Raw genomic sequence first — 14813 nt, 5'->3', positions numbered from 1 at the left:
GTGGCTTGGATAATATTCTTGGCAGTCACTGTTTATGATCACAGGACACAACCCTCGGGGTGATGGAAATGTCGGAATTTCGGTTCAACCGCGCCCCTTTACCCACCGAGCATTGCGTTATGGGTGAGCCCTAATATTCGCCCATGGCTTCCATAGTGTACCGTAAATTTCGAGAGGCCGAATTGCACCCATGGTACAATAGAATTTTATTCAAATTTCATAAGTTGAAAGACCAAGACGCTGAATTTGGTGACCAAAGTTTGAAAAAGTTGAAAGAGAAAAAAAAAAAAAAAAAAAAAAATTTACTGAAATATTATAAGAATTTCATTTTCACTTTTTAATTGATTTTGACAAAAATTAATTAACTATTTGTGCGAAAGAATGATTGTTGAGTTAATTATACTGTAACTTTTACTTATTTTACAGTGAAGAACGTTTGACGTTTTTTTTTTGACTTGTTTATCCTTCGTTGAAGAATATTTGTCTCCTCTTTTTTTTTTTTTGCTCTTCACTTTTGCACGTCAAGTTTTTACTTTCAATATATGGTGTTCTACTGTCAGAAGTCCTCTGCGCCATAAATTAAATACAGGATATAACGCAGGATATTAAAATGTGCTTTTTCATGTACCACAAACACCGAATGTTCTGTCGAATGTAAAAGAGGATCAACGAGTAGGTAATAAACGGTTCTAAAAACGCAAAAACCATCGCATTTCCGATGTTTTTTATCACAGCTTTTTCACTTTTATCTCGAGCGAACGTAAAACGGTTTTTCAATTTTTTTTTTAATACACGAAAAAAAAAATTTAATGAAAAAGATAGAAGAAGAAAAAAAACAAGAATCGCCAAGAAGTCAGTTCTAGCATGGAAAATTTGAATTCCGAATCCAAAAGTAATAATTCAGAAACTTTCAGTGTTTCAGAAAATTCCAACTTTGCAACTAATTAATTACAGTTACTAGAGTAAATAATGATTGTGTAGAAAAATTGTAATACATTGGAATTAATTAATAATTACAAAAGAATATTGTAATTATACTGAAAATAATTGACGATTGCAAAGTGAAAGTTGTAATTCTATTCAAAACAATTAATAATTACATAGTAATTAGTTTGTAATTGTTAATTGTTTCGAGTATAATTACAATTTTCCTTTGTTATTGATAATTGTTTTGAGTATAATTACAATTTTTACTATTTAAGTATTAATTATGACAAGTCTAATAACAATTTTCTTTTGTGACTATTAAGTAATTTCAATGTAATTACCATTTTTCTTTTGTAATTATTAATCATATTTAGAATAATTACATCTTTCTTTATGTAATTGGTAATTGAAAATGGATGATTAAGCATTTTTTCAACCGTCAACAGAATCCACTTGTTTATTTTCTAGTTTTATTTCTTCTTTTTTCTTCTTTTAGTTTCTTTGGTCTCAATCAACGAAAATTTGAAATTTCGTGAATATTTTTCAGAGTTTTTTTTTTTTGTACGAAACCGTTAAAGAGATTTTGAATATAAAAGTTTATTCGATCGATGGGTTGCGGGAATTTAAATGCAGAGATTATGAATTATCACGCTGCTGTGCAGGAAACAAGGACAAGTTTGGAATTCGACAGGCGTGTAGGTATATATACATATATATATATATATATATATATATATATATATATATCGATTGAAGGTGAATTCTATTCAATATTCCATACAGCCCGACTGGATTATGCTCCACGGATTATTCAGGGAGTAATATGAACTCTGCTAGGATAGAGGGTTGAGGCGTTTAAACCAAGATTAATGCATTTCTAAATAGGAAAGAGCTCTCCACCTCCTGCAGGAACAACCATCCTGAGTTCGCTCCACATGGATTACTCCTTGATCCCAAATTAGAGAATGTATCCGGTGAAATTTCGTCCTCGTTGAAAATATTACAATTCAACGTGAACATCCTGCGATCAGGATTACGGAGGAAAAGTTTGCCGGAAAGGGGGGCAAATTTTTTTTTTTCAAATTTTCTCTCGCGATGCAATTTTTTTCCAAGTTCAGAAACACAACGTTTTTGAATTGCGTTTTTTTTTTTTTCTCTCTCTTTTTTGGTCAGTGCAGCTAATTTTATGTATTGATTAACAAATTTTTTTTTTTTTTTTTTCACATAATTGACACGATAGAATTTTTTTTAATAAGTCTTAACTCGAAATATTTGTACAGGATTTGTTAAGTTTGATGAATACACTCTAAAAATTACATGGAAAACTGTTTTTTTTTTTATTTTAATCACTTTTTATACATAAAAATCGTTGTTGAAAATCAGTATAAAAAAAAAGGCTGGTCTAAGGTGTTTTGATGATTTCTCGGAGATGGTTAAACTGAAACCAAAAAAACGAACGTTTTTAAATTCAGCATGTTAATGGCCTTGGAATGAATCGTACGATTTTTTTTTTTGTTTGCAAAATCAACGAAGTGGCGACCATTTTTGGAAAAATTTGCAAACGACCATTTTTTTTTTTTTGCCGTTTTTTTGCGGAAGAAATAAAATCGGAATCAAAATTTTTTCCAATACATATTTGTTTATTTGTTTCTTTTTTACTTTCATTTCCGCAGATCTATTCTCGTCGAACGTCAGATATTCTCGAAGGGTACCTTCAGTTAGTCACTTGGGGTGTAAAAGTTATCGAAAGCATCGATATAATGAAGCGTCTGACAGGTTTCGAAGGGAAAAATAATAAATAAAAATTTCACGTCAAATGAATCGTCGGATGAAGATTCCGCTCCATTTACCAAGTGAGAGAGGTATTTCATGTTTTATATACCCATTATATGAAATAACAAAGTTTAATCGAACGAGAAATGGACAATTTTCCTGGTATTTTATCCGTTAAATTTCATTTCTGTTCGTCTCGTTTTAATAATATAATAGATAGAAAACAAAGTGAACGAGTATACGTATATGGACGAAATAATTCACCGAATATTCCATCATTTCGTAAAACTTTAGAAATAACGTGAAATACACAAAGTGTCAAAAAAACGAAATGAGAGAAAAAAAAAAAAAAAAAAAAAAAAAAAAAAAATCCTCTCGGAAATATAAAAAATATTTCAAAGTAACAAAAAAATTCACTTTTTATTTTCTTTTTCGTCGTTTTACTTAATTTTATAAATCATTGTTTCATTGTTAAACTTTTTATCCCCTTTGTAAGAATCCTCTTTAAAAATGATCTGAGCAACGAGTAATTCGAGTTCTTGTGTTGTTTTTTTTTTTTTTTTTTTTTTTTTTTTTGTTATTTGAGTATCTTGAAACCGATTTCAAGCTCCATTTCTCAAGTGTTACAAGTTCGTACTTAGAGTCTTTAGAGTCTTGTTGAGTAGAATTCGAGTATTGTTCAGTAACGAATAATTCAGAGTGGAATTGGTTGAATGCGTGCTTATAATTTTCGAGTCTGTCTCTTAGAATATAATTGAGAAGCTTTCACCCTTGTTTTTCAAAGGTATTACATTTGCTTTCGCCTCAGCCCCGAGACAATGCAATTTCTTTTTCAACGGATTATTATAGCGTTCGGTGTTTAACGGAGCGTTTTCATCCTCGGCAACGAAATATAAAAACGATGGAAATAATCTGATTTTTTTTTTTTTAGCAAATTTTTTAATAAAAGTAAAAGTTGGTGACTTGGAGAAATTTTGGAAAAAAAAAAAAAAAAAAACAACAAAACAAAATAAAACATAGAATTTTTTCGAAACGTAAAAATATTCGGTATAATCGTAAAAAATTTTCAAATTTTACGAAAGCTTTTTAGTCTTTTTTTTCTTCTCTTTCTTTCTTTCTTTCTTTCTTTCTTTCTTATTGGTTTTTCGTCACTTGGGAAAATGACGGTTTTTGAATAATATAATGAAATCGATTTTAGATTTTTTAATCTGAAAAAGTAAAAAATCAGTTGCAATCTAATACCGTAAAATTACAAGAGTGAGAAAAGATTTCGGGAATTTAGCCGAGACGTTGAGTCAACTTTTATCAGAGAAATATTCAAGCTTTGATTGCACCTTTGATTCCTATGCATCGTTTTATTCTTAGCTTCCTTCTTCAACGTCGTCAGCGCTGTCAATGCTGTCATTATAAAACTCCGCGTTTCATGTCTTAGTGTCAACTTGTCAAGTAAAGTGCGCAAGTGCTTTTGACAGTTTTTATTCTTAGCGTTTCGCTGAAATCATTAGTTAGTGATTGCAGTTTATTATTTATATGGAAATTGTGGAAATAGAAACGAATCCAGCTTATTCTCTAACGATTTGCGCATTTACAGTAGCTTTCGGAATATCTGCTAATAAAGATTGTGTTGAAATTATTTGCCAATCGATTTCACAATGGATGATAATTTTTCAAAAACTTTTGAAGCTTATTCATGCAGTACCGAATTCGTAAAAAATTTAATCCAGCCTCTCAGAGAGTTTTTCGATTGAAAAAGAAATTTTGAAACAAAGCTTCGGGATTACGGAAAAATTCTATAATAAGCTTTTCATTAATTATTCGCATTGTTCTAAAGAATAATTGTCGGAATATGTTTGTGAGGGTTAAATTTTTAATATCGTTTCACTGTAGAGTTTTTTTTTTTTTTTTTTTTTATCAAAAAGATTTTTAAGCTTATAATAATCTTGATGTAATCGATTTTCCGAAAAAAAGAATCTTTAAGTGATTCTTCAATTCCTCCGAATAATCGTAAAATATTTCTTTTGTCTCCAAACTGTAGATAATTACTGTGTAAAAAAAAAAAAAAAAAAAAAAAAAAAAAAAAAAAAAAAAAAAAAAAAAAAAAAAACAAAACAAACAAACAAACAAACAAACAAACAAACAAACAAACAAACAAACAAACCATTAACACATAAAATAGTTTCGAAAATTTTTTTTAACACGATATGAACAACCTAATTAAATCCAAAAAATTGATAGCTATTAAAAGAAAGTGAAATTTTCAATACCGATAATTTTTAAATCGAACTACTCTAACCGCATTATTATTATTATAATTTTATTTTATTTTTTTTGTTCAGCATCTTAAATATCTTAGCGATCCAGGGTCTGAAGAAAGGAAAAAAAAAAAAAAAAAAAAAAATGTGATAAGAGGTGCAGAGTGCAGGACTAGGATCCTGCAGTTAGTCGAAAGTACAACAGCAGGTACTACATTAATATTCAGTTAGCTTTTATCTGGCATCGTGACAAGAAAATGCATAATTTCAGGCCGAAGGCAGCTCGGCGAAAGGATTGAACCGAACGGCGAGGCGAGGCGAGGCTCTTGGGGTTTGAGGGGGAGGAATTAATTAGAAACAGACCGAGGACGACGGACCACGAAACGAACGGCGTCGTTATCAACTAGCAAATTCGTAGCAAAGAACGGTCAAAATGCAAATTCGTCTTAAATTTTGGTCGTTAACAGCAGACGTCCTCGTTTCTTACTCGAAATGCGATTTCCTCCACCCCCCCCCCCCCCCCCCCCAAAAAAACCAACCCCCGCAACCCCCTTCTCGCGTAATATTCTACAGCTGTTAAATGAATATGCAAATCTGAACGCTACTGTGATGTAAGTCGCATCACGCTTCGCCGCCTATTTCACTTTGACAAACGGTCTTACTTAACAAACTGCGTTATTATACTTAGATACGTATACTTGTGCAGTTTAGTTTATAGTTATATGAAAACCGCCTACAACTTAACTGGTGTGATTCTGGGAAAATCGACTTGATTTAGAGAATGCTGCCTAATTGAAACCAGTTTTAACAAATTTATCCGAGCTTGAAAGTTCTCAGTTTATATTCTCATGTCGTTTTGACGATGGACGAAAATTTAAAGCCTCACGAACGTCCAACAGCGCCAAAAATGTGCTCGAGAAATTTTTTTTTTTTCTTTTAGCAGGGACGACGATAGAAAATAATAAAAATAAATAGCAGATATACATTGTTTATTGGTATTTAAATTTTAGAAAAAAAAAATTTTAGCCATCGTAAAAATTGTTGATAATTATAAATGAAAAATGTTAATCACATTCAAAATGATTAATAAATGCAGAAGAAAATTGTAATTATACTCGGAAAAAATTAATAATTACAAAGTAATTACAACGTAATTATTCATTATTTTGACTATAATTACAAGTTTTATTACGAGTATAATTATTATTTTCTTTTGTATTTAATAGTTATTTCAATTCTGATAACAATATTCTGTTGTATTCATTAATTAATTTTAATGTAATTACAATTTTTCTGTACAATCGTTAATCATTACTCTGGTGATGTATTTAAAAATGTAATTAATTATTTGCAACGCTGGTGCAATTTATTTGCTCGCGATTATTGTGGATTTTATTTTTTTTCTCAACAATTTTGAAAAAAGAAAAAACACATTTACCGAGTCAAAAATTGTTTTAAAGATCCAAGGATGCAGATATAGACACGCGGTACCTCGATTTTGGCAAATTGGCCGGCTTAAGCGGTCAGAAATCGCGCGTTTAGTCATCCGGCTGCTAATTAACTGGGGATTAATTTATTAATTGGTCAGGTTGGTAGCACTTAAGCTGGTGCAGCGACAGGCAGGCTTGCATGGCCGGATGCGGTTGATGCTGTTTTCCTGCAGATCCTACGGGATATTATATCTGTCAGCTTCCAGCGTTGCACAACGTTTCGCCAAGCTTTTCCCGAGCTTGTTTCGCTTTGATCATGCCGCCACTCTAATCTCTCGTTCCTGGATGTTATCTAGCAGTTAATGATTCCGAAGCTTCAGCTTTCAAGGAATATATATCGGGCGTTCAGTCTGTACGAGAAAAATTTGAACGAAATTGAAAATCGTTAAAGAAATTTTTGAGAGCTTCGAGATAAAATTCGATTAAATTAATTTTTGTTATTTTTAAACACTTTTTTCTCGTAGTGTTATAAATAATTCGGAGAGAGAGAAGGAGAGATTTTATCGTAAACAAGTCGGATCATTTATGATTTTTAAGCAATATCGAAGTTTTGGTCCTTTTTTCGTTTTTCGTTTTTTTTTTTTTTTTTTTTTTTTTTTGCTGATTTTCAGTGAATTTTTTCTACAAATTGTGCGAAATAAATTTTATTGTTGGTTATTTGTTAAATTAACTTTTACAATTGTGGACGAAAGATTTTGTATTGTAAGATTAGCGAAGATACGATTCAAGATGATTTTGTAGATTGGAATGATGATTTGCAAAAGAAATTAGACAAACGGAACAACACAGTGATCTTTTTAAATCGATCAATAAATGGATACTTTTGCTTCAAATCTTCAATTTTGTTCAGGTAAGATGTATTTTTATTCACAAGAGATTTCTGAACTTCTAAAATTGATAGAAATTACAAAAATTTGAAAAATCAGATATTTTCATAATCAAGACTAGCTTGAAATGTTTCTGCTGTAGAAAAACTTCATTTCGAATTTTGGAAAGTGAAAACTGAACACTCGACTTCTCAGGAAGTGTAAAAAAGCAAAAAAAAAAAAAATTTCGGTAAAAATCGCAGAGCAAAAAATAAATAAATGAATAAATAAATAAAGAAGTCAATAAAGGATATCAAAATTATTTCGGAAACGTGTTAAGTTTTGGGAACCTTAGGCTAGTTGTAAATTCCTGAAAAAAATGAATTCCGATAAAAAAGGAAAAAATGCGGTTTATGTATGTGTGCGATAAACAAACGAGCCTATTAAAGCGACATCGAAGAGCCCATAAATCACATCAGCAGTATAAGAATTAACTGAGCGCTGCTGCACCCATAAATTATATACATAGGATGTATAATTTGTCATGAAATTTGAGTTTTTATTATCATCGTATTTATTATTATTATTATTATCATTATATTATCGTTAATATTATTATTATTATTATATATTTTGCGGCTGTTTTTTCCTCTGAGCTGAGCAGCACGCACAGAATCACTTCCCGGGTCGATTCTATCGGGTGATTGATTGCTTTGCCGTAGGAAAACGATGAGAGTTGATTACTGTCTGAAACAAGAGCGAACAAAACTGAAAATGTTATGAGAGAAGAAAAAGGAGAAAGGAAAGAAAAAAAAAAGAGAAATCAGCGTTAATAAACAAGGAAGCTGAAATTCACGATAAGTCGGGATAAGGAAAAACAAAAAATTCTGTGAATACGTGTTCACACTCTGGAAAAATCGTAAGACTGCAAATTAAATTAATGTTGTTAATTTCGCTGTGATGAAATTTTTTTGCTTTTAGATATCTCGGAATTCGAATGATTCGGAAATTTCGATAACATTCAAAATTCGGTCGATTTTGATCAATTTTCGAAATATGACGATTACATTTTTTTTTCTCTCTCTCTTCTTTTTATTTTTTATTCGAGTAAATCGAATTAGTTTTGAGAAAAACTTAGTAAAGATGCATCGATTGAGACCAAAATCGTTTTGATCCGTTGATTCATTCTCCAGATATGGTCGAACAAAGAATCGATCATACAAAAATCGTAACAACTTCGTTTGTTTCTTTTTTTTTTTTCGAAAAAAAAAAATGGCGACAGGTTTAAAACAAAGCAAATATGACGAGAAAAAGAATTTTAAATTCATTCGTATCAACGAATTAAATACTGTTTCACGATCGAACGTGAATTTTGCGAAAGAAAAAAATAATTCAACAAATTTTCTACGGTTCTTTACCGTTTTTGTTATTAATTTTAGAAGAAAAACGAAACACTTGTTTTCCCGGTTTTCGTCTGCTCTCCGGCAACGCTGATCGCTTTTCCGTGGCTGAAATTCGGCCCTGGCGTTATTAAAAGCCGAGGGAAGAACTATTAATAAGCTAATTTCATATTCCAAGGGGGGTGGCAAAGGGTGGAGGGTCGTATCGGGAGTAACGCGCGTTGAGACTCTAAGTAAGTAATAGCTGAATGGCGTGTACGCAAGGGATTCAGATTTATGCCGAACCTTCAGCTCGTGTTGTTCCAGCCCTCCTGTGTACCAGTATGATGGGGAGGGTGGGGGTGGAGGTGTAACGCGTGTGAGGTGGAAAAGGTATAAATTTACACCACCGCGTTCTCGTTCCATCACCCCAGCTTTTGCGCTGAACTTTCTCACCCCTCGCATCATTTTCTTCTTCTCTGTCCTTAGAAGGCACGAGCCTCGATTATCTCAATTATTTTTCCAGTTCTGACGCCCGCGGAAACAGATTTCCATTTAACGAGCCTATGCGTATATAGTGTGATATGACTGTGTGTGTTTTTGTATATAGAGTGTGTATTGCTAACGACCGAACGGTCCGTCGTCTGCTATTGGTTAATGCGCATGCGCTAGAATTCGAGACGAGTTGTTGTCCAGGGTGATCAACCTTCTTTTTTTCTCACACTTTTTGGTGGTGGTTGTTGTCAACACTGAATAATGTGAGAATTTTTTAGGTTGGATTAAGAATTTGAATGTATTCGGAAGCTTCTGATTCCGAATTATTTCGTGACGAAACTTAAAGTGAAGAAATCAAAGTTTGAAGAAACAATAAAGTTTTGGATGATCGGATAGCTGATGGATGGCTTCAAGGTTTTAAAATTCAAGATTACGAAAGTTGAAGTAAAGATACAGTGAAATTTGGAAAAGTTGAAGTAACGATAGAGTGAAGTTCCGAAAATTCAAGTCACGACGGAGCAAAGTTCTGAAGTTTAAGATTTTTTTACTTCAAGTTACGATAAAGCAAAGTTCCCAAAAGTAAAGTTACGATAGAGTAAAGTTCCTAAACTTCAAGTTACGATAGAACAAAGTTCCAAAAATGAAGTTACGATAAAGTTTCGAAAATTCAAGTTATGGTAGAGAAAAATTCTGAAATTAAAGATCTGGAAAATTCAAGTTACGATAAAGTTGCTAAGCTTCAAGTTAGGATAGAGCAAAGTTCCATAGGTGAAGTTACGATAAAGTTTCGAAAATTCAAGTTACGATAGAGCAAAGCTTCGAAATTGAAGATTTCGAAAATTCGAGTTACGATAAAGCAAAGTTCCGAATATTCAAGTTACGATAGAGCAAATTTCCGAAAATTCAACGAATGAAGAAAATCATTCAGAACTTCGATGTATCAAGTTTTCAAATTTTCTCATTCTCGCACATCGAAACTTTGTTTTTTCGAAGTTGAACTTTTTCAGCATTACAACCAAAACTTTAACTACCCACGTATCTGTCCTTATTTTCTTCCGCATCGTATTCGCGTAAACTTTCACCGAAGCCTACCTTTGAACCGATAATTCCTAATAGTCACGACACAGTTCAAGCTCCACAATGTTATACGTACCAAAACCCCGTGAAAATGCGACGTTACATCAAAACTATGCGGAGAATTTAGCCTCGGATTTTGGTCATGGCGATGGCTGAGCCAAGCCCGCGGCGCAGAGCCTAGCATGCAGGCATCCGATACTCGCCGCATGCCTTGAACAAGCTTTTCGCGTCAACGTCCTCTTATGCCGCGGTATTTTCTTCCCTGTTCCGTACCTGCGGACGAACACCGGAAATCCGGTGGAGCCAAGTAACCAGAGAGAGCTGAAAAGGAAGAAGAATATTCCTGCTTCGGTTGCCGCAGCTCAAATTTCCCGCGTTTCTGCAAAATGTTCGATAGTTTTAGAAAAAGAAAAAAAAATCGCGGTTTCTGAACGCATTTTTACATTTTCCATTTACTTAACGCGAGAAAATAATTTTAGTTAAGGAAGGGAGGGGGAGGGGGACAAAGTGGGCCCCTTAAAATTTTTGATATCTCAAAAAATTGGTGGGCAAACTAAGCTCCTGAAATTTTTGAAATAACAAAGGATAAAATTAACTAGCTAAGATTTTTCTTGAATATGAATCATTCGGAAATCATTAACTTGAGTAATTGCACAGCTCATAACGCGGAACGTTTCAAGTCGTACTTTGCTCGAAACTCGTCAAAGTCGAATAATTTTCTTAATTTGAATTTACGATAAGTTTTTCTCGAGAAAGATAGATAATAATTTGACGTAATAGTTCGTATGAAAAGTAAACATTTTATTCTGATTTTAGGCATTATTTTTCGTGAATTTTGTAGCTCAGTTACAATGCAATTTACATAAATATCGGATAAATATTCTTGTAGAGATTTTAATGCTCTACAAAAAAAAAAAAAGGTTTTTGATAATTTTTCGATAACTAAACTTGAAATTATGTAAAATCATGTAAAAATTCACTTATCTTCGATATTAAGATCGAAAATATCAAATTTATCACAAAATACTGTAGATTGTTGTTTTTTTTTTTTTGTTTTTTTCTTATTTGTTACAAAGCACTCCAACGTCTAGGAGAAATCATGTTATTTAATTAATTTTCTGCTTGTATAATAATAATAATGAAAAAATAAATTCCTACAACTATATTAATCATCTAACCTTAAAAACTAAGTATGCATATACTTATATTATATATATATATATATATATATATATATATATATATATATATATACATACAGGTGTAAACACGTCCTCGCATTTGTTCACAACGACAAAAAGAGACAGACCGAGCATCGCTTTTACTGCATGATTTACCTCGGAAGCTTTTATCGCGAAAAAGCAGAGCAACAGAGGAGATGACGTATTACATATGTATACATACATCGTGTGCAATTAGACACACGTGTACTACGTATATCTATATATTTTTATGCTATAAGCGGAAGAGAGAAATATGGCTGTTAAAAACTTGAACAAAAAATGAAAATTTATTCATAAATCAAATTTAAACTATAGTTGGAAAGAAAGGCAAAACTGCATTAATGGAGACGATTTTTTTCCGGCTCAAGTGGAGATAAATCTTCGAAATTTCTTCATTTCTTTTTTTTTTTTTTTTTTTTTTTTTTTACTTCTCACAAGTGTTTCGATTTTTATGAAAATTTGCTGAAAAGTAACGAATGTAATAATTCGTAATTACTTGCGTGGAATATCATGGTTGATATGTATTTGTGATTGTTTTGAGGATGAATTTCAAGTTCATCGATTTGGATTTGATTACAAGAAACAAAAAGTTTCGTTCAACTGAGAGATTGAATTTGAGTAGAAACGCAGCTCGTTCAAATTAAGAAGATTCAATTCCTTATAATTAGAAGCTATTTTTTGAAGAAGAAGCTCGTTTTGATTTTTATTTTTTTTATTTTCCTCTTCCTTTTTATCTCCGAAAAGCAATTGGGTAAATATATTTCTTAAAATCATGACATACTAAATGCAATTTGTTTAAATAATCAGGGCAGATTGTGAAAATTGAATTTTCAAGTCTTCAAACTTTTATTTTTTAAACGTTATTCTCCTTACGTTCGAGTTGATTACCGTTATTATCCTTGTTATTATCATTCGTGTATATCATATATATATATATATATATACAAATTAATTATAAAATATATATACAAATTATTTAATCTACGCGTTACAACAATTTAGTGCTGCTACATCTGCACCGGCTGGGAGAAAGCTCGAAAGCTCGAATGCTTGCGTCGTTATTCGCGCGAGGGCAATTTAATATCGGGCTGATGTCGATCCAGCAAGCAAGCTAGCTAGCAGGCTGGCTGCTCTGTACCTGGGCGTAAAGTAGATATAGCGAAAAGCAATTAACAGCCGGGGTAAACATTGTCAAAATACACCTGTGCTAACTAAACTGAACCCCTTTTCCTCCCCCTACGTTGTGCAATACGAATATCGACTCGACGATGACAGCGTGAAAAGCTCCTCAAAATTATTTTTCCCTCGTGATTCAAATTTTCTTCTGCGTTTTTTTTTTTTTTTTTTTTTTTTTTTTGTTTATAACGATATTTCAAACATTACTTCGCATTCGTAAAGAAAAAAAATTTTTAGCGTTTCGAAATGAAATTTTTGTGATATTTTAATCACGGTGTATCTTTTTTTTTTTTTATTCTTCTTCAGCTACGACATGAGGCCGAAACGTACGGATCAGACGCCCCATTGGAAAAATCCAGAATACCTTAACGAGCGGGCAACGTTTAAGGCGACAACTGAACCTGCGCATCTCAACATCAATCGCGTCGAGGAGAACGACGAAGGTGACTACAGGTGCAGAGTTGACTTCACGAAGAGCCCGACCAGGAACTCCAGGGTGCAACTGACCGTCATCGGTGAGTTATAATAACAGATAAAAAAATGAAAAAATTAATCAATGCAAACAGACAATTTTATTTGTTCATTCATTTTTCAATGTTCAAATTTATTGTTCAATTTATAACCTGGGAAAAAGGTCAATAGACGAAAATTTGAAAAGATTTTTAAGGCATTTTTGATTTCGTTGTTTTTTGGGCTTTTTAAAAATGTATCACTCGTACGAATTAAAAAAAAAAAAATCACAGCTTATTTCGTTGCTAATAAATTCCCCACGAAAATTTCATAACCCTTGGTGCAATTTTGTTGCAATTTCGTAAGACACGCCTAAACTGTTTCCACCCCAACACATTTCGTGGATCAATCAAACCGTGAGCTTTAAACGCACTTAAAAGATTGCTGAAAGCTTTGCGCTCCAGACTACCAGCTTCTGGCCTCAGGCTTCGAGCGAACCGGCTCTCTTTTCATCGTAAAAAGCGCTGCCGTTATAACGCGGAACTTTTACACGATGTGAATATCAGGTTACGTATCGTGGTAAAAGTCGGGCCAGAAAAACGTGTTATGGATTTTTGTTTTCGTGGTAATTTCTGGTTTTATTTTTAAGAAAGATATAAAACAGAGCAAGAAATGTCCAATAATTTATTGGAAATTGTTTTTGAAATTTTTTCGAAACGATCAGATTGTAAGAAAAGAGAGAGAAATAATTATACAAATTTTGCGGATCATCAAATCGGAGGATTTTCTTTTTTTTTTTTTTTTTTTTTTTTTTCTCGTCATCCAATCTTTGTAATTTTGAAGAAAATCTTATTTCCTTAGAAATACGTAGAATATTTTTCTCGATATGATTTTTTCGAGAGTTTTGAATCTGCAAGAATTTTTAAATAATTCAAACTATAATTTCGTATGATATTAAAGAAAGCTAATCACATACTTAGGCTCGTTAATTTGCAAAGACGACGAAAAGAAAAAAACTTTTATTCAACGATTTATAACGAGGATGTATGAAATTTTTTTTAATCATTCGCGAATCACTTTACACATGTTTATTAAATTTGTTTACTCTTCTCAACTCTTCTCAATTGAGAGGGGGGGGGGGGGGGGGGGGCCAAAGGGAGATTTTCTGTATCAGAGGTCGTCCGGTACAATCTGTCAGAATGTTGACGTAGCTGTCAAAACGCGTTATGGACCAGCAGAGCGAATATTAGTCTGAGCCAAATACCGCGGACACATTTGATCGTATTCGCTTATCCTATTTCATTCATCGAAAACCGCGCTCGCCTGTCCACATGTGTCGACAGCTGAACTTATCTCGAATGCATTTTTTCTTTGGTTTCTTTTTTTAATTTTTTTCTCTCTCAGTAATATTTCAACTCATCAGCGCTTTATTAGGTGACGGTGAGATTAAAATTGGTATCGACGATCTTTCAGACGATTTAATTATCAATAGAATAATGTATAAATGTAAGATACTTGATTTTTGTTCATTTGTAAAATCAAATGACCGATTAAAACGTTCGTCGTCTAAATTGAATGTAGATAAACTGTAAAATTATAGTTTTCAAAAATGAACTTTGGATAAATATCACTTATTTTGTGCAGATATAAAACTTTTGGACGTAAAAATAATGAAATAAAATAAGAGATCAAATAAATTCAAGTTTACAGGAAAATGCAAAGTTATCTTAAAATTTTATTCAGTCTAAATTACTTTATTTATTGA

At 32.4% G+C, this 14813-nt stretch overlaps 1 protein-coding gene across 1 annotated transcript in view; it reads left to right on the top strand.

Annotated features, from left to right (window-relative positions):
* LOC124414143 (synaptogenesis protein syg-2-like) overlaps positions 1-14813 on the top strand; it is a 244172-nt gene that overhangs the window by 186852 nt on the left and 42507 nt on the right. Inside the window, exon 4 of the mRNA XM_046895088.1 lies at positions 12905-13113. Coding sequence (XP_046751044.1) covers positions 12905-13113 — 209 coding nt within the window. The remainder of the gene's footprint in view (positions 1-12904; positions 13114-14813) is intronic.

The sequence above is a fragment of the Diprion similis genome, chromosome 13, assembly GCF_021155765.1.
Source record: "Diprion similis isolate iyDipSimi1 chromosome 13, iyDipSimi1.1, whole genome shotgun sequence".
In the NCBI taxonomy this organism is placed as follows: domain Eukaryota; kingdom Metazoa; phylum Arthropoda; class Insecta; order Hymenoptera; family Diprionidae; genus Diprion; species Diprion similis.
Note: the sequence above shows the minus strand (reverse complement) of the source record. Positions and strands in the feature narration are given on the sequence as shown.